The sequence below is a fragment of the Diabrotica virgifera genome, chromosome 5, assembly GCF_917563875.1.
Source record: "Diabrotica virgifera virgifera chromosome 5, PGI_DIABVI_V3a".
Taxonomy (NCBI): domain Eukaryota; kingdom Metazoa; phylum Arthropoda; class Insecta; order Coleoptera; family Chrysomelidae; genus Diabrotica; species Diabrotica virgifera.
This window is the reverse complement of record NC_065447.1, coordinates 230179513-230205771: the sequence shown is the minus strand read 5'-3', so window position 1 is coordinate 230205771 and position 26259 is coordinate 230179513. Positions and strand designations below refer to the sequence as shown.

At 33.7% G+C, this 26259-nt stretch overlaps 1 protein-coding gene across 3 annotated transcripts in view; it reads right to left on the bottom strand.

Moving 5' to 3' along the window:
• The window catches only part of LOC114327169 (sushi, von Willebrand factor type A, EGF and pentraxin domain-containing protein 1), a 254273-nt gene that overhangs the window by 117667 nt on the left and 110347 nt on the right, over positions 1 to 26259 (bottom strand). For all 3 annotated transcript variants that reach the window (XR_007698379.1, XM_028275693.2, XM_028275694.2), the window contains exon 4: positions 17648 to 17729. Coding sequence is in view for 2 of the 3 variants with exons in the window: in XM_028275693.2 (XP_028131494.1) it covers positions 17648 to 17729 (82 nt within the window). In the remaining variant the exon portion in view is untranslated. The remainder of the gene's footprint in view (positions 1 to 17647; positions 17730 to 26259) is intronic.

Here is a 26259-nt window from a genome sequence, read left to right as displayed (position 1 = left end):
GGAATTTTAACCCTTCCATCTTTGTATATCTTAGAAACTGTTTGCTTAATTCGTAAACATCTACATGTCTCTCCACCAAGACCTAATCATGACTACTTCACGAGAAATTCTACGTTTGACGTCTATTTGCCGAACCCGTCCTCTGAGTTAGTAAAGAAATCTATATTATATTCCTCAAAAAAACTTTACAACTATCTCCCTCTACAACTTAAATCTGCAGCATCTTCCCAAATTCCGTAAACTGACAAAAGCCTACCTATCTGAAAGACCATATTATTCAGTAGAAGATTTTCTTAATCAATAGCTAAGAAATTACGAGTACCTTTTGCACAAATAGTATTTTTATTCACTAAAAGGGGTAGATCCCTGGGTTGGCTGTATACCTTATAGTTAAACAAACTGGAACATGAAGTAAAACCACTTCTATGTAAAAGGTATATTTACTAAAATTTTTAAAAATCCCAATGGATTGAATAAAATGAATCTATCGGTCCATCATCAGTGTATCTAAAATCAAATAAGCAATCCCACTAGTAAAGTATTGTTATTATAGTATTTTTATTATTTTTTTTTGTCTATATTTGGGTGTCACATGCAGCAGCTTAACTTTTAAACTTATTAACTACTAGGTAGACTATGCATTTGCAATTTATTTAAATTTTTGCAATTGATTATTTCTGTTTAACTTCATTATTATTATTATTGTAAAAATATTGACGATTTATGTAATTTTAGTAAGTTGGATTGTTATTGTTTTGTTTTCTTGACATTTTATAGGCTTTGTCGATAAAATTGTACAATTTTTCATGACGATAAAGCATATTTCTATTCTATTCTATTCTATGTCATATGTCATCTATATGAATCAGGCGGAATATGTTTTGAGAATCGCATCCCAATAGAAACCAGGCACTTCTCTAATCTAATGGATGTACATACGTACTTATCTTGCATTCTCTTTAATATAGCTTTAGGAAAAACTATAAGAAATGCCGAGTTACACAATAGGGGAACAATCTTTAATAAGTCAACGCAGATTATGGCTTAGGCTGACGATTTAGATTTGATCGCACGCATCCCAAGACGATCAAAAGTAACAGATGCAATCCAAAAGATTGCCACGTTAATATGGAATTGGACAGGACAAATAGGAAGAATGCAAGACAACCGTTGGACGAAGCGACCAAGAGAAAGTAAGAGAAGTAGAGGCAGATTTTAAACCAGATGGACTGATGACATCAAGCCAAGCGAATGGCTGGCCACGAATATACGCGAAAACAACAAATATAAATGAATGGACACACCTAAGGGAGGCTTACGTCCGATGATAGATGGAATCTTCTTCTTCAAGTGCCGTCTCCTAATCGGAGGTTGGATATCATCATCACTATCTTTACTCTATCCACCGCTGCTCTAAAGAGTTCTATAGAACTGCATCTAAACCAGTCCCTTAAATTCTTTAACCATGACACTCTCCTTCTTCCTATACTCCTTCCGCCTCTTATCTTTCCCTGTATTATTAGTCTTAGCATTTCATATCGCGGTCCCCTCATTACGTGTCCCAGATATTGTAACTTTCTTATTTTTATTGTGTTTATTATTTGGCATTCTTTACCCATTTCTCGCAGTACTTCCGTGTTCGTTTTCCTCTGTGTCCATGCTATTCTAAGCATTCTTCTGTAACACCACATTTCAAATGACTGTAGCTTATTTATGTGTTCTTGCTTTAATGTCCAACTTTCAAGTCCATATTGTAGTATCGAGAACACGTAGCATCTCAAAGCTCTTGCTCTCAGTTCTAAGCTAAGGTCTTTGTTGCAGAGAACTGTTTTCATTTTTACAAACGCATTTCTTGCTATTTCTATCCTGGTCCTTATTTCTGTTGTTTGACCATTTTTCTTTGAAATCCAGGTTCCTAGGTATTTGTATTTATCAACCCTTTCTATCGGTACATTTCCCAAATGTATGCTTGTTTGTATGTTTGTTTTCTTAGTTATTATCATGTATTTGGTCTTTTTTATATTCATTTTTAGTCCATATTCTTTACAGAAATTTTTTGTTTTGTTCAGTAGTAGTTGGAGTTGTTCAGCAGAGCTTGCTATAATCACGGTGTCATCTGCATATCTTATGTTCTGCATATCTTAATAGATCTTCCGTTAATTATTATTCCTTCACTTTGAGATAGCAATGCTTCTTCAAAAATGGCTTCACTATATGCATTAAAGAGTAATGGAGACATAATACATCCCTGCCGAACTCCTCTCCTGATTTCAATTTCTGGACTGGGTTCGTTATCTATTACAATTTGTGCTCTTTGATTCCAGTAAAGGTTTGTTATTATTCGTAAGTCCCTTTTGTCTATGTTTTTTGTCTTTAGAATTTGGACTAATTTTTCATGTCTTACTTTGTCAAAAGCCTTCTCAAAATCAACGTAACAAACATGCACATCCACATTCATGTCCATGCATCTTTGAGCTAACACATTAAAAGCAAATAACGCCTCTCTGGTTCCTAGTCCGTTTCTGAAATCAAACTGACTATCATCTATTCCTTCTTCTAGTTTTTTGTTTATACGACCATGTATTATTTTCAAGAATAATTTGAGAATGTGACTTATTAATGATATTGTTCTGTATTCACTGCAATCTTTAGCGTTTGTATTTTTAGGGATAGCACAAAAGGTTGAGAGTAACCATTGTTTTGGTATGTTTCCTGTTTTGTACACTGTGTTAAACAAGTCTACGATAATGTCTAAGGTTTCATCATTTATACATTTTAAGCTTTCTACTGGGATTTGGTCTGGACCTACTGCTTTACCATTTTTGCTGTTTTTTAATGCCGATTTAATTTCTTCTTTTAATATCTTCAAAACCGTATCATCTTCTACTTCGACTTCCATCTGCTCTGTTCTATTGTCTTTGAACAATTCATTTATGTATTCTGTCCATCTCTTTAATTTTTCGTTAGTATTCAACACAAGTTTCCCATCTGTATCTTTTAGTATTCCCGGTTTTCTTTTTCTGTTGATCTGCGTTAATTCCTTAATTTTTTTTTATGTGTGTTAAAATTATCATGTCTTTTCTGGTGTTCTTCTATTTCTGCGCATTGTTCTTTTAACCACTGTTCTTTAGCCTGTTTAATTTTGGATTTTATTTGTTTATCCACATTTTTGTACATCTGGTTATCTTTGTTTTTATGCTGACGTCTTTGTTCCATTAAATCTAAGATTTCCTCCGTCATCCATTGTTTCTTTTTGTATCTGGTTGGTGTAAGAATTTCTTTTTGACATTTATCTATTTCTGTCTTTATTAATAACCATTTTGTCTCTGTTTCAGTATTTTGTTGGATTTGTTCTTTAACATTCATTAAACGGTTATTAATTTCATCTGTCAGGCGTTGTTTTTATAGATGGAATAGCTGTTGATAATGATGATCATACAAGGACTTAAAGAGATGGTTTCCACCGTCTTAACGGCCGCACGATAAATAATATATGTGCCTTAAAATTAAGCCAGGAAAAAACTAGAATGTTGCATGTAGAGGTAGATCAAGACTGAGATGAAAGGACGGTATGGATGAGGACGCTAAGAAGATCGGCGAAGCAAATTGGCAACGGTTGGCCATGGAAGAAACGACTGGCGAAATAGACTGGGGAAGGTCGAGGCTCAACTAGGGCTGTAGCAGCACTGATGACGATGAAGAACGATTTCCTAAGTGAAAATCAAAACGTCAAAACAAATTGATTTTCAACTAAAATTGTGGTAATAAATAAATTGGTAATATGTGATGGGCCTTTTAGAATTAGTTCGTAAATTAATACATTTTAATTCACCATATTAGTTTATTTATTGACAGGCTATGTTCATTTTAAATTTTTACAATTTTTACAGTATTGTGCTCAGTGATGTAGAAGACCATTTTGGCTTGATGGTGATTATATGCAGGGTGTGGTCTTGTATTGTTATATACAGTTTGTCAAACCTTGGAAAAAGTTTGACAAACTGTACCTAAGTATTTATTTATTCACTTTATATATAATTTTTCACCCAACTTTTACCCAAATTCAGCCAGTTTGCTTTGTATATTTTACATATTCTGCCATATTTTACCAATATTTATAAATTTTACATGCATTTATTTTTAAATTCTATTCTGCCTTCTGCCTCTGTGTTGGGCACTACTGTTCTGTTTAAAAAAATGAAGACTTGCTTTAACGACCATCCTACACAGTCGTTCTAAACGGCCTACTTTGTTAATCAATGACATGTATCTGGTTGTTGACCATTCCTCGAATTAAGATTTAGTCGATATTAATTGATCATATGCTCGTTGCATCTTTTACTATGTTTGACCTGTTGACATCGACTCCAAAAGAACAGACCTCTTAAAAACCGGAATACTCCGTCTACCTTGAGATGTTTCGGTATGTGAGAGCAGGGTCGGATGATTTGGTCGTGCCTTTTGACCTTCGTTCGATATATTAAGTCGTGCTTAAAGTAGGACAGACATGGGTACTAAAGAAAATATGATTCTTAAGCTGAGTGACAAAGATGGGACTAAAGATGAATTGCAGTAAAACAAAAACTTATGATCAATCAACAAGAACTAATAATTACAGTGGTACAAAGAAGAATAGAACAAGTAAAAGAGTATATACAGGGTGTCCTGGAAAATAGTGCGTTCCTTTAAGGTATGGAGAGAATACACAATTTGGAACAAAAAAGTCCTATAACATTTTTTTCTAAAGTTAACAGTTTCCAAAAAAAAAAGATTATATTGTTTTCCGTATACCTGTATTTTAATGTTTAGAAATTTAAATAGCATGACAACATCGTACGCACTACGGAATAATAACAGATAATAAGAACTCCTTTGTGATTTTTTCTACGAGCGTGCAAAAATGTCTACTTTCGCGCACGCGATTTATTTTAGAAAGTTTTACTTTTCCGCACGCGTTTTACTTTTCCGAACGCGTTTAGATATTTTAAGATGGCCTTAAAATAATTATAATAAATGCAATAAACTAATATTTCGATATTATTTACTATTTTTTTTCAAATGTATCTTATTGTGTTCCTGTTTTAATGAAATTAACGCGACATTTCCATGAAATAAAATTATTTTGACATAATATTCAAAAGTAAGATCGGTAGACAATAACAGTTGTTTTGAATCATCGTCATGGAAACCAAGATCGTCGTCATGCTAACTAATTTTTATATTGAAAGTTTGGTTTTAACAACCTTGTCAAAGAATTAATTTGTGTATGTATTTTCACATTAATTAAATTAATTGATTAAGATTTGGTCATTTTTTAAAGACTCGTAGAAAAAATATTGTTCCCAACTCTTGCAGAAAGTCTCTTTTCCGCACTCGACTGCTTGCCGAACTCCCGCTTCGCGTCGTTCGGCAAACTGCAGTCGCGTGCGGAAAAGTATGACTTTCTGCACTTGTTAGGAAATAGTATATTGTGCAACAAGTGCAGAAAGGTACTAATTTCTCACGAGTTTGAAAAGTTGCGGTACGAGCGCAAGCGAGTGCCGCAATTCAAACGAGTGAGAAATTACCTTTCTGCACGTGTTTCACACTATACTTTTTCTACAAGCACAGTTTTTCCTAAAAATAAAAATCACAATTTCCAAACGACGATTAATTATAATGTGATAAATTTTAAACTGTATTTAATTAATACCTACTAATCAATTTAAATTCCTTATACCTAAATAAATTGCACAGAAATCAGTTAAAAAATTAATGCACTGCCTTAATTTGTTTAAATTTAAACAATTATTACACATTATTGACATTATATTTATGCAGTCACGAATTTACACAAAACCTACTTCATTCGACGTCTCTTGCACAGGTTGCTAAATCCTTATTGGTTATTTGATAATTATAAAATGTTTAATAAGAATAAAATTGTAAAATAAAACAGTTGTAACATCCATAATTTAGTTTCTATGCTATAGTTAAGTATAATAATTGTCTTATAGGTTATATATTTGTCTAAAGTTTAACCACGGATGTAAACAGAATATAACGTTACTCAGAATGCGGTAGTCCACGGATGTAAACAGAATATAACGTTACTCAGAATGAGGTAGTCAACTGTGCAGAAAAGAACTTTGCGGCACAGAAACGTCACTTTGCGGCACAGAAACGTCACTTTTCTGCACACTAATGTCAAATATCTTATACTGTGAGAAAATATCAAGTTTGCTAACATAAAACCGTGCAGAAAAGTGCACTTTGAATAGTGGTTGTAGAAAAATAACTATTTTACAGTACATATTTAAAATAATCCAACCTAATAGTACCTACTTATGTATTTACTATTATTTGTTTTTTTTTTGTTAATCGTTTACTACAATTACCTATTTGTTTTAAATGTATTGAAATACTTATTGCATAATTCTAAACGAATTATACATCTTTTAACATAAAAACACATCTTTTAACTGAACTAGTATTATGTATTTAGTAAGCTTTAAATGTGTTGAATGCTGAGGGCTTTAACATAGCGTACTGTGGAAATTAAATACACCAGAATAAGTTGTACTTACTTGAAAATAATTATTATACCTAATAAATGTTCAAAGTAACTCACTTTCACGAACACATACGAGAAATACCGGCAAAACATTTTGAAAGAAATTATAGTATGTCTCTTGTGATCTGCCATAAATAATCAACATAATAACATAATAGATAATGAACTCACGACTCGAAAACATTTTAGGCATTGACACTAAGCAGGATTCTTCCAAACTACCTGTTTACTAACATGGGACTGTCTAATACGTTTACATTTTCGTATCTCACAGAGTTGCCAGATTTTAATTTGCATACCAAAATGTATTTTTATTTTTTGGTTAAACGGTACCATTTAGAAAAAAATGTTATTGAGTTTTTTGTTTTACATGGTGCCCTCTACCTATACCTTTAAGGAACGCACTATTTTCCAGGACACCCTGTATATATCTAGAACAAATCACTAAATTAAAAAATAAAGAAAATCATACCGAAGAAATAAAGAGAAAAATAAGATTGGCCTGGGCATCAATCGGAAAACTGCCTTATATTATAAAGAACAGAAAATACCTCCAATAGCTAAAAACAAGAGTCTTCAATCAATTCAACAAATACTCCCTGTCCTCATATACGGCTCTTAGACCTGGACGTTTACAAAGGAAAATATGGAAAAATAGCAAAGAAAGATCCACGGAAAGACGAATGCTGAACATTAAACTAACAGACAGGAAAAGAAACGAATGGATTCGTAACAAAACAAAAGTGGGAGATGTCTCAACCCAAGTAGCAAAGCTTAAATGGAAGTTCGCCGGGAATACCCTAAGACAGAAGGATGAAAGATCGAATAAGGTGATTTATTGAAGACCGTGGAACCACAAACGAAAAAGGGGAAGGACACAAATGCGATTGTCAGATGACCTGAAGAAACATGCCGGGTCAAAATGGATGCAAAATGCCGAAGATAGAGAGGTATGGAAGAAGAAGCCTGTCACAGAATGGATGTTTAGGGCTGATTAGGTAGATAGAAGCTAGAAGTGGTAAACAAAAATCATCTATTTCATAGGCTTCACTATTTTAATGCCTTTACCTGCAGAGCTCGGTTTAAGGGTAACTTTGTCACTTAGAACGGTTTTCATTATGACGACAAATTACTTTAGAATTACAAGAAACAAGAACAGCTAGCGATGAATTGGATATTATGTAAAAGAACAATTAAGGAAGCTGCAAATTACGTCCTAGGACCAAAAGAACACACTCTATGCAACAATTGGTTCGGATGATTTGGTCGTGCCTTTTGACCTTTGTTCGATATTCTAAGTCGTGCTTAAAGTAGGACAAACGTTGATAATAAAGAAAAGATGTTTCTTAAGCTGAATGATAAACAAGAATCCTGTATACGACAGGCTTCACTATCTTAATGTTTTTACATCCAGGCCTCGGTTTGGGGTTTACTTGGCCACTTATAACGGCTTTTATTATAACTGCAAATTACTTTAAAACGAAAAGAAAAAGCAAAGTTTTTATTTATACTTGAGATCTAACGCTAAAATATATTGACTTTAGTGAGATAATTTTAGGTTTACTAGGCGCGATGGTTTCACTGTCGATTTAATTTCTTTTAATTTGTATTTCGATCTGTCCCACTTATAGTGCCACGCACTAATCATTTTTCTTTAACGAACTGTTTTATATCACTGGAGATAGCCTTTGACACTATAATATCATGATAATTTTTGGTAGATTCTCTTGCTTGGAGGTCTGCTTTTTCTTTACCTTATATTCCCATGATAGATGGAGCTATGGAACAGTAACAGCAATGGTTACCAGAATAACAAACGAGGAAGTGGCTCAAGCGCTTCAAAAAATAAAGAAAGAAAAAGCAGTCGGACCAGATGACATTCCTGGGGAAATATGGAGAGCATTGGGAGAGACAGGAATAAGTTGGCTAGCAAGCCTATTTAATAGAATTATGGAAATTGGACAAATGCCAGACGAATTGAGAAACAGTATATTAATACCTGTCTACAAAAACAAGGGAGACATACAACAATGTACAAACTACAGGGTTATAAAACTACTTAGCCACACCATGAAAATATGGGAGAAAGTATTTGATAGACGGATACGTGAAGAAACAGAAATATCCGATAATTAATTTGGCCATTATGCAGGGCAGATCAACAACAGATGCAATTTTAATTGTAAGGCAACTGATGGAAAAATACAGGAATACATTGATCTTGAGAAAGTATATGATAGAGTTCCTCGAGAGATTCTGTGGTGTGGTGGGCACTCAATAAGAAAGGAGTCCCTGTCGAATATGTAAAGATTGTGAGAGATATGTATGACGGAGTAACGACTAGTGTTTGGACAGGTGTGGGAGAGACTGATAAATTTCAGGTGAAAGTAGGATTGCACCAAGGCTCGGTGCTTAGTCCTTATTTACTCTCATTAGTTTTGGACCAGATAACAGCGAAACTACAGGGTAACATTCCATGGTGCCTAATGTATGCTGATGATGTAGTGTTAATAGGAAATAGTGAAAGAAACTTAGAACAAAAACTGGACCAGTGGAGACAAGCTCTGGAGGAAAAAGGTTTAAAACTTAGTAGGACAAAAACAGAGTATTTGGAATGTTCATTTAAGTTACTACAAACAAAATGGTATCTTTGGATGGTGAAATGATTGTGAAATGCAATAGTTTTAAGTAGCTAGGATCGGTATTACAGAGTAATGGAGAAATAGATGGAGATGCATGCAGTAGAATTAGGGCTGGCTGGATGAAGTGGAAAAAGGGAGTGGTGTGTTGTGTGACAGAAAAATTCCAATGAAGCTGAAGGGAAAATTCTACAAAACAGCCATAAGATCGGCTATGATGTACGGAACTGAATGTTGGGCAGTGAAAAAGAAAGAGGAACAACGAATGCATGTGGCGGAAATGAGAATGCTTAGATGGATGAGTGGAGTGACAAAGAAGGATAAAATTAGAAATGAGTATATTAGGGGAAGTCTAGGTGTGATACCAATTGATGCCAAAATGAGAGAGCATAGGTTAAGATGGTTTGGTTATGTTCAACGTCGAGACGTTAATCACCCAATACGAAGAATAGCTGAAGTGCAGATTCCTGGAAGGAGTAGGAGAGGAAGACCAAAGAAGACCTGGGGGAGAGGATAAGGCAGGACATGTTGGTAAAGGGGATTAACATTGATATGACCCAAGATAGAATTGTGTGGGGAAATGCAATTAGGGAAGACGACCCCGCATAGGGATAAGGCAAAGAGAATGATGATGATGAGATGGAGCTATGGAACCCATACAAATTTGACTTCGGAGCCTGGTTCCTGTAAGGCAGGATGGGTTAGTATGTATTATAGTTGACCAATTGTTATTTGACAAGATTTGTTAGTTGACCGAGTTAAGTGAATGAGGGCTTGTAATATTGCATGTGATTCTGCTGTGTATATAGAAGTAGCTGACATTAATTTAAATTGACAAGAGGAATGTGGAGTAACAAATGTTGCTTCTGCGCCGTTTGCAGATTTGGAGAGATCTGTACAATGGAAATTCTCGGACATATACGCGTGGAGAGGGATTCAAGGAAAAAGAAGCATAGGAATATGTAAAATATCGTGGCTGAGCAACCTGAAAGAAGAAGAATAAGGGTATTTTATTTTAAAAATTAAAATGCCACATAAAAATAATTCTGTTCCTATTACTTCTCGTAAAAGTAAGAAAACTTTTATATCTAACACATATTTTTATAATGCCTCTTCGCTAATGAGTGAGTGCGGTTCTGTAGGTTGAAATTGATCGAAAAGAATTTGGATAGCCCCCAGCTATCAACCATCGAGTACACCTGTAAGAAGTCTCGTCGAAATCGAAGACCTACTTTTCAAAAATGCCGTGAAATACATCGGTGGTAATCACTTTTTCTTGAGTCAATATTTATTATACTTATGGTCGGAGACCAGCAGCAATAAAATCCCTAGAAGTTTATGACAAATATGAGATAAAATATGAATTAGGAAGCAAGGCCAGTCATAATAAACTGTTTACTAGTAATTTCTTTATTTGGAAAATGAAATTGAGGTGTGGCAGATTCCTTTCACATTGTCACAAACATTACCGTATTTGTGACACTGGTGCATGTATTTGTTTCCACTGAAGAATGTTGTTTTCTTCAGTCTCATTCGAGTGCTATAGCTGTGGAAGTACTTTTATTTTTAACTTGAGATCGAATTGACACTCTTTGTAAGTTCTGCAAAAATAAAAACAGTATGTGTTAAACGTAGATGATACCAAATCGAATCTCTCAAATATAAAATATTAATAACTGGAAAATTGTCGTCTTGTACCTTGTAGATCAGGGGTTCCCAAACTTTTTTGTACCACGCCCCCTTTTGTTGAAATGAAAGCTTCTCGCACCTCCCCTTTACAATAAATTGTATGCGCCTAAATAGGAACAAAATCAAAACAAATAAGTATTAGCTTGAAAACAAAACATTTATTTATTCTGTCATAAGATACTATAATATCAGTTTCCATAAAATACAAAAATTATTAATACAAGAAAAATATATTAGGTTGGTTAGTGAGATGGATGTGCTTTCATTTTATTTACTAGTATGCCTATTCGTGGCTGAGTTTTAGTAAGCTCACAGCACAAGTCACTAGCAACATCAAGTTTATACCGATACTTTGTTTTAATTGCCACATTTCACTTTGTGAAAATCGCACAAATAGTTACTTGAAAAAGGCAAATATAAATGAAGAGCTTCCCGTGATACACTAAGATACACTTTGAAATATTTTAACCAAAATGAAGGTTTGTCCATTATAACAAAGTATTTGGCAGAGGAATCATTCAAAAAATCATTTGGGTTTATTTGCAAAGCATCTTCTTGAAGTGATTCAGGCAGGGAGTCTATGTTGACATGGACTGGATCAGTTGACATGGAATGGATTCTGTAAATAAAATCGTCACAAGTGTTTGGGAAGTATTTCGGAACTCTTCAATTAGGCTCTCCAAATGGTTTGATATTTGGATTTTTAAACTTGGTCCTTCATAAATGTCCTTGAAGCGTGTTTCTTCTGAGATTGGCTCTACTTTAGAGAAATTTGAATAATTTCAGGGGTTTGCTGATATTTTACGCCTCCAAAGTTGAGTAATTAGGCCTCCATCACAATGAGTAACTACTATATTTGAGTTTCCACCCTGCAGTTTTAGGTGAAGGCTGTTCAACGAGTCAAAGATGTCTGACAAATAGGCCAATATTACTTGGGTACAATGTTTTTTGAAGGCCATGTTTAGCTCATTTTGTTTTTGATGTTCCAAGGTGATTACTTCATCTTAAAGGTCAAATAATCTTGCCAACATGTTTCCTTTTAATAGCCATCGTACTTCTGTATGAAGTAGCAGTGTTTTGTGATCACTTTCTAAATTTTCAGGACCAATAAATCCTTATGCAGTATACTGCAGTGTGAACAATCGGGGACTCAGGAAGGTCGATGACACCAGAGTTTTAAACAGTCGAGTATTCAACACACTGTTTTTTATGTACTTCACTACTTTAATACACAACTTTAAGACATCCCTAAGTTCATTTGGAAGGGTTTTTGCTGACAAGGCTTGTCGATGTATAAAACAATGTATCCCAATCACATCAGCATTTTTTTCTATTACTAATTACAAATAGCCTGAACGAAAACGAAGCATTGAAGTTGCGCCATCTGTACATAAACTGATCAGTTTTTGCCAAGATAGTTCATGTTTGTCAAAAAACTCTCACACTGCTTTCATAACATTAACAGCTTTTGTCGTGGTCTCCAGTCTCCAACTCTGTAGAAAAGAGTAGCTCGTCCTTCATTCTTTCGTTTTGAATATACCGAACATAAACAATTAACTGATAACATTGTGTTATGAATATGATAATATGATAATTATATATGTTAGTACTCTCGTCTAGCTGAATAGCAAAAAATGGCGATTATTTTACTGCATCAACTACCTGGTTTTGTATGTCTTCGGTCATATATCATCAATGCGGCGTTTCACAGTATTGTCAAAAAGAGGTATTTGAGATAACTTTTGCTTACTCTGCGTTACCAGATACAGTTTAACAAGCGGTTAATTTTGAATTTTAGAAAAATAAATAAATTTAATTTAATGTTCAACTTGTCTCGCGCCCCCCCTGATATGTCCTCACGCCCCCCAGGGGGGGCGCGCCCCCCAGTTTGGGAACCCCTGTTGTAGATGGTAAAAAAAATAAATACAGAAAATAAGTACATGGAAGTTCATTTTATCTCATAATAAAACAATGAAAACTTTTCTTTTCAACACAAAATTTATTACAATCTATTGTCACTACAGTGTAGAGTGCTCTTCTCTTCAAGTATATTTCTCTTTCAGTCTTTAACTGAATAAGTTGAGGAGGGGAGAGTTTTTTGTCTTTCCATAGATTCCAATAAAGATAGCTTAAGGTCTTTCTTTTGAATATGGAGATTTGAAATTGTTCATTAAAATCATGAGTATAATCTAAAAGGTAAAGTGCGTACATAGAATTTGTCTATTATTGAAAGCCCTTTTTTGTTCTGCTATACGTTTGCTAAAAGTTCTACCAGTTTGACCGATGTAAGTTTTTGGGCATTCATCACATGTAAGTTTGTATATACCACTGTGCTTTTTCTTTTGGCTATTTCGATTAATAGCCCAATAAATGACCGATTTGGAGTGTAATTTCCAGGGGCAACTCCGAATTGCATGAAAATTTGGATTTAGGTTCTACTTACCCTCCACTTCAAAGTTGAATTTGTGTCGTTGGTTGCTTTTACTTGGGGGGTGACATTTACCCTTTCTCGGGGGGTGAAAAACGCGTGTTTAAAATAAGACCGGAAATGAATAAATTGACTTATTTTAAGCAGCTTTCGTTATATAAACTTTTTTACGTAAGTCAATACTTTTCGAGTTATTCGCGATTTAAAATGTTGATTTATCGACAGAAAAACTACGTTTTCAGACCGTTTTTCCCAAATAACTCAAAAAGTAAATATTTTATCGAAAAAAATATTTTTAGTAAAAGTGTAGCCTATAAAAAAACGAAAAAAATGGTGTACTAGTAAAGTCTACAAATTGAGTAGAAGCAAAGTTGTAGCTCATGAAAAATACGTTCTCATTCGTCTAATTCCAAATCGAATAATTCAACGCGAAACCACCGAAGAAAGAAGCGATTTTCGGGAAAACCTTATTAACATTTTTAAAGTATCGAAAAAAAGTTTATTATTTGTTTTTTTACAAAAGTTTACAGCCTCAAAAATAAACGAGTTACACTGAAAAAAAAGTTGGCCCCTTTTATTTGGTAAAAAAAAAATCGTGAAAACCTCCCTCTATTTAGCACCCTAAATGAAATTAATCGTTTGGCTTTACCATCTGTTTCAACTGTATGTGTATTGTTTATATGATCTGTAAGTTTGATTGGTTTGAAGTGCTTTTTTTGAAAACATTTGGTTTTATAGTAAAAAAAATATTTATAAAATTTTTTCAAAAATTTCCTTTTTTCAAAATAACTTAAAAAGTATTAGTGATAAGAAAAATCTTAAACAGTAAAAAATGTAGGTTTTGCTATTATAAATATGCTAGTTTCATTTTGTTTCTCCGTAAGACAACAATTGGTTAAGATATGGCTGTTCAAAATTTGCATACACTGGTGATTAGTGACCCATTCAGGCTTTCTCAATTATAACCCTTTCAAAAATAAACACTTTAAACCGGTGAGACTGACAGATCATATAAAAAATAGGTAGGTAAGTAAATTGTTTGTAAAGCGGTAGCGATTAATCTAATTTGGGGAGCTAAACACGGCGAGATTTTCATGATTTTTTACAAAAGAAAAAGAGGGCCAACTTTATTTTGAGCGTAACTCGCTTATTTTTAATGCCAAAACTTTTGTTAACAATTAAAACAAAGCTTTTTATAAACACTTTAAAAAAGTTTAAATGGGTTTTTCCCGAAAACTGCTTAATTTTTCGGTGATTTCACCTTGAAATATTCGATTTGGAATTAGACGAATAAGAACGTATTTTTCATGAGCTACAACTTTGTTTTTATCTAATTGATAGACTTTATTGATACACCATTTTTTTGGGTTTTTTATAAGCTACACTTTTCCTAAGAATATTTTTTTCGATAAAATATTTACTTTTTGAGTTATTTGCGAAAAACCGTCTGAAAGCGTAGTTTTTTGAAATAACTCGAAAAGTATTGACTTGCGTTAAAAACTCTATAGAACAAAAGTTGCTTAAAATCAGTCAATTTATCCATTTCCGGTCTTATCTTGTACGTATGTTTTTTTCACCCCCGAGAAGGGGTGACTGTCACCCCCCAAGTAAAAGCAACCAACGGCACAATTTCAACTTTGATGTGGAGGGTAAGTAGAACCTAAATCCAAATTTTCATGCAATTCGGAGTTGCCCCTGAAAATTACACGGTATCGCCGAATTTCCCGTTCATTTACTGGGCTATAAACTATATTTTTTATATGGTTCTAAAATCCTTCTTTTCTGCTGGTAACTCTGGGAGTTCCACACGCCTTTTCTTTTTAGAAGAACTTCAAATGTTAGCTATTAAGTTAGGGCTATCCCCAACTCGATGTCATTAATTAAACCTTTCTCTTATAATTTGTTCTGCACACAGCTAGGTCCAACTTCTTAGATTCTTTTAGTGTTTTTACTATATGTATTTAGAAGCTACCAACTATATACAGCAGTTTGACGACTTACTCATTACCGTTGTGTGCAGTCTAGGCCTTTTCGGCAAATTTCGGCCTTCTCCCGTAGGATTACATCTTATACTCCTCTTTTATATTGTATTGCCCTTTAGCGTCCATGTTTCATAATCATAATGGAAAACAGATTAAGTATACGGTACACATACATAACATTTGTTAACATAGTTAGGTATCTATTTAATATATTATAGAAACAACAGAGATGATACTTCGACGAATATCAGGGAAGTCTGTTGGAATGGGAGAGAAGCGAAAACATAAGAAGATCATGCAATGTAGAAGACATAAATGAATGGGTGAGAAAACGGAAACAGGAGTGGAATGAACACATTAGTAGAATGGCAGAGGATATGATAGTACAAATAGCACGAGATAAGTCACCAGATGGGACGAAGAAGTATGGCAGATCAAGAAAAAGGTGGTGCGATAATTTAAAGAATTTAGGAGGCTAGTAGTGAAGAAGAAACAGGCTGTAAAGTCTACATACAAGAAGGAAGAAGAAGAAGAAGGTATCTATTGGTAAGTATCGGATTTTATTTATAGAATGCTCTGCGTGCTATTACGATTCTAGCCTTTACTTCTTCGTCACATGTGATTTAATGGTTTGGACACGATGCTACTTTTGTCGATCTGATTAAAGAAGGCTTCTACCAATAGGTAATTCCGTTCTATGACACGTAGAAAAATGAAAAAAGAACAATGTCGGTCGCTTATTCGATTCTTTTTTATTTTAAGAGAAAGCAAAGAGCTCTTGAATGCTGTATACAGTGACTTTTCTCCTTCGCTGTCGACCGTCAAAAATTGGTCTAACGAGTTTCAACGTGGTCGAAAGTTTCTGATGAATCACGCCAGGTGCCACGAAAATGGCTACCCCGGAGGATAGCCTGAATAAAATCCACGAGTCATATCCTGTATGAAATTTTGGGCACAAGAAAAGCTCTCTTTTCACTCAGGACAACAAGCGCAACCATGAGACTATTTCAGAGCAGTGTTTAAGGCTTTTTAAGCTTAATCCAAAGGAGTTTCTATGTTGTTTTATAACCGTCGTAGAAACATGGATAAACTGGTACACACCAGAGACCAAACAACAGTCGAAATAGTGGACGTCACCCCCTAACTTGGTCATACTTCATGGTCTCCCGAAAATGGTCGCATTGACTTCCTGGAAAAAGGCAAAACAGTCACAGGGCTTTACTATGCCAAATTATTGGGTAGATTCAAGGCCAAATTGCAGGAAAAATAGCTCCAATTGGGGAGATCTTTTACCATGACAACGCACTGGCTTACACCTCCGCTAACGCAATGAAAAACTTGGTCGAATTGAGCTACGAACTGCTGTGCCATCCACAGTATTCTCCAGATTTGGCCCTGTACGACTTATTTTTGATTTCAAACTTGAAAAAGACACTGACACTAGCTGTGCAAAAATTTAGGTCGAATGAAGAATTCATCGCCGCTGCGGAAGCCTACTTTGCAGACCTGAAGAAAACGTATTTTCAGACGGGTTAAAGAAGTTGAAGCATCGCTGGGTCAAGTGTATCGATCTAAAAGTAGGCTATGTTGAGAAATACATCACCATATTTCTAAATTTTTCGTTTCTCTTTTATAGGCTATGTACTTATGGAGTCGCCCTATTATGGAACACTGATTATTTCATGTGCTAAATCGGTGATAACTCGAACTTATTTTAAACATGTTTAACCTTTAACTCCACGCGCTGGCGTACTTTGTACGCCAGATATAAGAATTCTACTGGAAATATATTTAAAAATTTAATTTTTGACCTTGCTTATTTTTCTAACCTATCACTGGAATGTGCTTTACAATTTTGTTTTAGTTTCGTTATAATCGGCGTTCTGGAAAGATCGTGATTTACATTTTATTATTTGTTGTTTCCGGTGGTGGACAATATACCCCATGATTATACATATTACTATAAGTCGTAATGTAAGTACATATTTTAATTGGTTTTTAGTCATTATGGCAAAAAATATATTTTTCTTTGTAAACAATAATTTTTCTCCTGTAAAAAATCACATTTAAAAAAATTTTTTATTAGTAATTTTATTTATCATGGAATCCAGTTATTCCATGATTCCAGTTATAAATCCCAATTGGCTTACTGAAAAGGAACTCCAAGTATTCACTGATGCCGAATAAGGTTTATAACAAACAACTAAGTGTATTTTTTCAAAAAAAATTAAACAAATCCGCTGTTTTTAAGTGTATTTTCTTGTGGCGTACAAAGTACGCCACGCGTGTAGTTATGTTATAACTTGATGCGCGGGTAGTTAAAGGTTAAGTAATAATAAAATTTAATTGTACTAACCTTCTACAAAGTTCCGCCGCTTTTTCCCACGAATGCCTAATATTGAAAAATTTATAACAGTTGAGACCCCGTAGTTCCCATCCTGAAACAAAAAAATTAACTGTTAAACTTTGGTTTTAAACATAAAAACATCGTCTAAATGGTTTTAAATACGATTAAATGCGTTTTAAAGTTACATAACTTTTGCAAGATCATTAAAAACGAGAGCGGAGATAATAACTTTTTGTATAAGTTGCGTGTTTTTTGCGCACAGTATAAAATCACATCAATTTTATTTTTCCTATGTGGACAATATCAAAAAATGTGGCGTTGCAAGGTTGTGTATTATTTTTTGTGTTGGAAAAAGCGTTGGATTGAATTCCTATTTACAGAAAGAAGTAGCATCATGGGTTAATCTAAACCCTCTAAATAAAAAAATCTGCAATTGACACAGAAACAGCACCAGGATGATTCAAAGATGCAGTAAGGAATAAAAGATACATAAGAGCGAAAGGGAAAGTCAAAATTTACCAAGTATTACACATATCATTTATACTAAATTTACAATCAAGATGCAGTAGAAATAAACAAACCAAGACGCGTTAAATGCTACTAGGAGCACTCCTGAATCAAAATTTACAATGTATAAACTTTGGAAATCATGATTTGGGATTTACAATGTATATACATTGTAAATTATGATTTGGGAGTGCTCCTAGTAGCATTTAACGTGTCTTGGTTTGTTTATTTCTACTGCATCTTGATTGTAAATTTAGTTATAATATTACGTAAAAACGAGAGATGATATTGCACATAATAAAAGTAGGTATGATTCTAGCAGGGAATTAAAAAATTAAATGTATAGCATCAAATGAAGCACTAAAACACTGGAGAAGATCTTGTTCAGGGCAGGGATGGGGATCCAACTTGATGACGATACAGCATTGTATACTCTACATTTTGCCGACGACCAAGTTGTAGTGGCAGCAGACAAGGAATATTTAGAGTTCGTGATAAGACGGTTATTTCAAACATATTATGAAGAGTGGGGCCTTTCTGTAAATAGAGACAAAACACAATACTTATGCATCGGGAATGAAGTAAAATATCTAATGGTCAACGAACATGAAACATTCAAGAACTGATAGGAGTATATATATTTGGGAACAACAATCAACAAGAGTGGGCGCACCCAAAAGGAGATAGAGCAAAGCATCGTGAAAGGAAAAAGGGTTATTGGATGCCTAAACTCAATGCCATGGTCAAAAGAACTATCCAATTAAAGAAAACATCTCATTTTTAACTCCATCTTTAAAAGTATAGTGCTCTATGGATGCGACACATGGCAACTTACTAAATCCCTGGAACGACGCCTACTTGCATTCATAAGGATTTTTGGAGAAGATCATCAAAGAAGTTAGAAAGGTCCAGAAGTTAGAAAATCAAGGCTTGAAAGAATACAAAATGACCAAATCAGAAATATAATGAGAGTCCAATCAACCATCATAGATGAAATTCATAGGCGACAACTAGTGATGAGCAAAACAAAAACAAGACCAAGACCAAGACCAGGCTAGTCTTGGTCTTGTTCTTGCAAGCTTGGTCTTGGTCTTGCAGCTAAAAGGCAGTCTTGGTCTTGGTCTTGGTCTTGCACTAGCCGGTCTTGTTCTTGGTCTTGGTCTTGCTGCAAGAGTCTTGCTGGTCTTGCTTTTTTGGTAGTAATAATTTGAACCAAACAATTTCGAATAAAATGTACATTGAAATAAATAAAGATGTGAAGAATGAAACTATATTATTTGCTTTAAAATTTTAACAGAATGTAGAATGTAGTTTCAAACGGATACCAATTTTAACATTATACATTCACCTAATGACCTAATTATTTCTCTCTATATAAAGAGATTAGAGTATATTTTTATGATGGTAATGTTTATCAGTAGAAAAAACCTGCATTTACAACCCTTGTTGCAATTGCCGGCCTTCGGTTGTATCACGTTGTGTTTTGCATGCTGTCGATACCTGCCGCCTGCCTTCAGACCGCGTCTTGAGTCTAGATTATTGTTTATTGCCCCTGTATTTTAATAAAATGTTAAAGAAAAACAGCTTCTTAAAGGTGCCACAAATGGTCGGGGACCTTCAATTCACGGATTTTACGAAAAGGGATAAACGGTTTATAGTTGTTAACAGATAATGATCTGCTCCTTTCACTCAAACACTGTAGTATTTATCCTACGAGGGTCAAATTTAAGAACATAAATTAAATTTTTTTAAGAGAACACAAAATCAAATATTTTTACTCTATTTAATCATTATTTAATATAATTAACTTTTTTTATAAACTAACTAAAACATACTTTTTAGTAAATACGTTCATATTTACCATACCTATTTATAGACCTAATACTATAACATAATAACTATACCTAATGGGGAGTTATAAACGCTTAATTCTGTAATTTGTTATCTTGCAGTTCTTTAATTTTATTTAAACTACATTGCTCTCGTAACACGAGTTATTTGCACTTTTTATTTTCACATATTTTTGGACTGAATACCCATTATGACATTTAAAAAGTTGAAAATATTCGGATGTGGGTAGTAAAAACTAGAATTTAAAACACACTGAAATGATGCGCATGCATTTCAAGTGCGGCACATACTATTTGTAGTACTCGCCCTTTCTGGGGAAAACCTAGATTCTTCCAAATAGTTTTCAACTATGAAATCAGTAAACTCCTTTACGCGTTTGTCATCCGGAATTTTCACAAATAATTAAACTTCCAACTTTCGTTGATTGTAAAAAATTAATCCAAAAAATAATTTTAAAAATTTCCCAGTATCGGAATTTTTGTATTATATTCAGAAACTGAACCTAAGCTTTGGATTTTGCGATACCAAGCTTGACACATTACAATCGACAAACCAGTTATTTTTTATTCAGGCCACAATGCTTTCACAGCATTGTGAATCCCTTTTCAAAATTTATTATGATAGTTTTTGTATTAATTTTAAATTTAACGACCTATATTTTTCCTCGATTATGCGAAAAGAATTGAAATAAGTGTCAGTATTTTTATTAGACAAAAAAGCGAAAACTACTGGTACATAAAAACCGTTTTTAATTGCATTTTTTTTTAATGGATTACCCTATCTATAATTACATTTTTTTGTCTTACAAGTAATTTCAGTTGTCCTTGAACTGTCGCCGTTTGAAAACTTACCTTCTGGACACTTTGAAGGTTGAGAAAATGCAAACCGTTTGACTTATCAAAACGACTTAAAAATATAACCAAAATATTATGTATTTTAAAAATTCGATATTGTTTACGGTTTCTTACAATGTCAGTATATATTATTGAACTAAAAAATAAAGTTAAATAATAAAAACCAATTTTTCTCAAAAAAGTGCAAGAGTCTTGCAGGTTGGTCTTGGTCTTGCGTGGTCTTGCAAGGTTCGGTTTTGGTCTTGGTCTTGTTCTTGGAAGCTTGGTCTTGGTCTTGGTGTTGCAACCAAAAGGCGGTCTTGGTCTTGGTCTTGCTGCAAGACTAAGACCAAGACCGCAAGACCAAGACCAGTCTCGCTCATCACTAGCGACAACTAATCTGGTATGACCATGTAGAAAGAATACAGGCTGCCAAAACAAATTTTAAAATGAATGTCAAGGGAAAGAAGGAAGAAAGGAAAGCTGAAACAATCCTGACTAGGCGTCATTCAGAAGGCAATGTCGGAAAGCAACCTTCACCCTGGCAAATGGAACAACCGACGAAGCTGGAAACTAGGAACCGGAAGGCGTAGAACGATATAGTATTTTTACTACATTCTACTACTGAAAAGTCACATTCTAATGTTTTGACAGTTCTCTTACGTCAAAAATTTTGACCTACGTAATATCGCTTTTGTAGTAAAAATCTATCTATCTATCTAATCAGCCCTAAACATCCATCCTTGGATATAGGCCTCCTCTTCCTTCTTCTATGCCTCTCTATCTTGGGCAATTTGCATCCATTTTGACCCAGTGTGTTTCTTCAGGTCATCTGACCATCGGATCTGTGGCCTTCCCCTTTTTCGTTTGTGGTTCCATGGTCTCCAATGTATTACCATCTTAGTCCATCTTTCATCCTTCTGCCGTAGGGTGTGTCCGGCGAACTTCCATTTAAGCTTTGCTACTTGGGTAGAGACGTCTTTCACTTTTGTTTTGTTACGGATCCATTCGTTTCTTTTCCTGTCTGATAATTTAATGTTCAGCATTTGTCTTTCCATGGCTCTTTCTGTCTTTGCTATTTTTTCCATATTCTCTTTTGTAAACGTCCATGTCTGAGAGCCATATATTAAAACAGGGAGTATACATTGATTGAAGACTTTTGTTTTTAGGTATTGCGGGTATTTTCTGTTCTTTAGAATAATAAGACAGTTTTCCGAATGATGCCCAGGCCAACCTTATTGTTCTCTTTATTTCTTCGGTCTGATTTTCTTTATTTAATCTAGTGATTTGTCCTAGATATATATATTCTTTTACTTGTTCTATTCTTGTTTGTGCCACTGTAATTACTAGTTCTTCTTCACTCAGAAAATTTATGCGTTTTAAAATGCACAACAAATCACGTTAAAATAATTAAGTTGATCTGCTTAATTTAATTAATTAAAAGTATTTATTTCATAAACGTTCGCTAATAATATGATATTGATTTGAATACATAATAAAAATGTAATTATTTAAAATTAAGGGAATTCCCTTTTCTTTGATATCTAATATTACTTCTTTTTAAATTAAATATTATCACATATAATTTAAAAGAACCATATTTAAAATAAAGCAGCATTGATAAATTGTTTTACTTGTCTACTAACATTAATAGGGCGGCGATACAATCAAATATACACATTTTTATTTTAATTTGCTTTTTTGAAATGTTTACTAGTGTTTCTCTTTAAATCAATGATTAGCGGATATGATTTAAAAGAAACACATTCGAATCAAACAGTAATGCATTATTATATGAAGATGTTTTCCCCGTCTGCTTATATCAATAAGACACCCTTTTAATTTTATGTTAACATTTTTATTTTAAGAGTGAGAAGATATTGTTTCTATAAGATTCGCTAACATTTTAAAAACACTTCGGCTAATTTTACCCCTCGTGACCTAAGACTGTCCAATAGAAACTCGATGCAGTCGCCATCACTAACTGGGAGGCAGTGGGAAAAAACTTTTGTCCTTCGACATCGCGACTTAAAAGCTTCTAGCCATGATACAAATATAGTTAATTTTTTAAAGAACTGGCCTTTATATTCGCATGCTAATGCCAAAGACTTGGTAAGTTTCTTGCTATAATAATATGCATCACTTGCTTCATGTGATCATGTGCGATGCATTTATATTCAAGGCATCTAATACTATTTTACCTTTTTTCAGATTGACATTGATTTTCGCTTGCTATTTCCTGGAAAAGTTTGCTATATAGTAAATGGGCGGATTTTAAAAGAAGATAAAATCATTTTATCGAACAAATATAAATGATAAATCCTGCAAATTATTATTCTCATCTTTAAATGACAAATCTGAAACAAGTAAGTTTTTTTGTAATATAATAAATTAGTTGCTACTTGTGCTAAGAGTAAATTTTATTCTAACAAAAACTATTTTTACTAAGTCTCTAATATAAGTGTTTTGTCGATTTTTTTCCAACTTGGTCTTGGTATACCAAATAAATATTATACATTTTAGCAAACAGTGTGGCAAATATACAACTTTGAAAAAAAAATTCATTATATTTTTCTTTTTTATATGATTTAAATTTGTTTCTGTTTTAGATGTTGAAGATTATATCTTGGCCACATTATTAAACTCGATTATTCTACCAACTAGTCGGTTTCCAGTAGATAGTTCTTGTTTTTTAGAGAGTTCAATCTTGTTTTGATTATTTTTTAGACTGATGTTTTAATAGGTTTACGTTATTTTTGTATATGCAAAATTTTTAAAATATATATTTTTGTTATAAATTTAATGTTGATTTTATTTAAAATGTTAGTACTAAAGCGCTTGAATTAAAGTCGGCTCAAACTTTAAACAAAATAAAATACTAATATATAAACATTTCATTTTAATTCATAAAGAAAACAATTTGATGTAATTTGACAAACAACTTATAGTATTGCTGTAAGTTTTGAAATAAAAGGAACGTATTTTAAAACAAAAAGAACGTAATTTAAAAACAAAAGGAAAGCCAAGGAAGTAAAATCATTTTCTCTTTAAATCAAAAGGATAGCATTTTTATTTCAAATAAAATTAACTTTTAAAATGTTATTATCGGCATTTAAATCTATAAAGAACTATTATAAAAATAACAGTGTTTCATGTTCATTAAAATAGATACTTAGGTCATTTCAATTGCTTAATGGTATTTATTTACTTCAAATACCACAGTGCGACGTTTTAATAGGATTAACCAATTAGAGTGACTATGAGGATGTTTATTTTAAAAATGCGTTTAAAATCATAAGATCTGTTATTAATTTAAATAAAAACACTAATGAAGCCAAAACATATTGGATTTTACTTGAATCATTATTATTTTTTTTGATTTTACAATGATTTTTCTTTGAGTGTTGTTGATTGGTCATGGTTTTTGTTTTACTGTAATTCATCTTCAGTCCTATCTTTGTCGATTCTCTATCTAGTTCTTCCATCATTCTTTGTAATTCTTCACTTCTTTCTGCTATTAATACAATATCATCAGCATATCGTAAGTGATTCAGATATAAACATAAACGGGCAATATCTGAATCACTATCTGTAGTAAAAATACTATATAAAGTACCGGGATAATAATTTAAAAAAAGTATAGCAACATTTAGAAGTGATGACGTCAGAAATGAAGTCATAACAGTGCAATGTCAGCTAAAAGGTGTAGTAAAATGGGTAAGAGAGAGAGAGAGAGAGAGAGAGAGAGAGAGAGAGAGAGAGAGAGAGAGAGAGAGAGAGAGAGAGAGAGAGAGAGAGAGAGAGAGAGAGAGAGAGAGAGAGAGAGAGAGAGAGACAGAGAGAGAGAGAGAGAGAGAGAGAGAGAGAGAGACGATGTCAATGATATGGCCACGTCAGAAGAACGAAGGAAGACAGGGTCCCAACAATTATGCTAGAAGAAAACTCATTTAGAAAACACACACTAGGAAAGTTCCAAAGATAAGGAGGGATTGTTGACCATCTACTTCTTAAGAAATATCACATCGAGGAGTTGAATTTAATATAGCAACAACTTGAATAATAAGAAGAAGAAGACAGTTAAGACCCTGCCTCTTAATAAATATTGTTGTGTTTCCTAAATAGACTGCAAATGCATTCACATAATATATGATCTTAAAATGAATAAATGAATAGGAAAAGAAAAGTATTTTTGAAGTGTGTAAAATTTTACTTTCCAACTGAGCGCTTTCGGCTTACAAAGCCATCTTCAGAGCTATGGTCAGAAACTATAAAGTACCACTATAAAGAGTATCCATTAATTCAAATTTGAAAATACTTGAAAAACATCTAGAAATATCTATTTCTTCTTCTTTTTCCTGCTTCGTAATAGGTTTGCGCTTGTTCCATCTTCGGATGCCTCCTCATCAGATATCCAGGTTGTCACTCCATCTCTTCCTTGGCCTTCCTATACTCCGTCGGCCATTTGGTGATCTGTCTCGTGGCCATTCTGCTTATATGGCTTTTGTTTGGCCTTTGTTTCTGTCCGTAGATGTGTGTTGCGCCAGATAGTGTGTTTAAGACATCCTGCTATTCTGTTGGCTTTGTTTATTTGTTGGGCAACTTCAGCTTCTGTATCTCCATAACTGTGCATTAGTACTTCCAGGTAGCTGATACTTCTTTTTTGCTGGATTATTTAGCTGTCCATTTCCAGCTTGTACCTTATTGGATCTTTAGAGATGGTCATACTTTTTGTTTTATTTGGTCATATTATCATGTTGAACTTTCTTGCTGTTATATTAAATTAATATAAAAGTCTCTGAAGGTCATCTTCACTCTCTGCAATAAGTATGGCATCATCTGCATAGCATACTATAGCATACTATAACTCCGCCTGCGGGGGGCGTTGGGTGAATTGAATAGCGTAGCGTCCACGTTGAGGGTCCTAAGCCCGGATAAAGGAGGAAAGTTCTCGGGTGAGGCTAGTAACATCCGAGGTAAAAATAAAGCATACTCACAGACCCGGAAAAATGCCTCGGAATAGGACTTATTTAAAGTTGACGAACCATGCAAGGAAATATCTATTTCAATATTTATATTTCATGTCATTAGGCAAAAGAACAAATTAATTACTAACATTTATAAATTAGCGCAAAAATGAGGGGTTTTTGCAATTATTTCGGCCAACTGTTTATGTATTTTAATTTAGAGACCCGCATATAAAAGAGCTTCTTTAGGTCTATAACTTTTATTTGGACCATTTTTCTCTAAAACATATAAGAAACCCATCATGTAACGTTCGAATCCCCCAAGTATTGTTTCCCAAATGTTCGGGTAATAACGTGCTAGAAAAAATTGCAATGCAACTGCAGCTGGAGGGACAAACACACCGAGAGAAAAAAATTCTTGACATAAAGAAACTTTATTAATATTTAAGAAAGATCGACTTGGCAT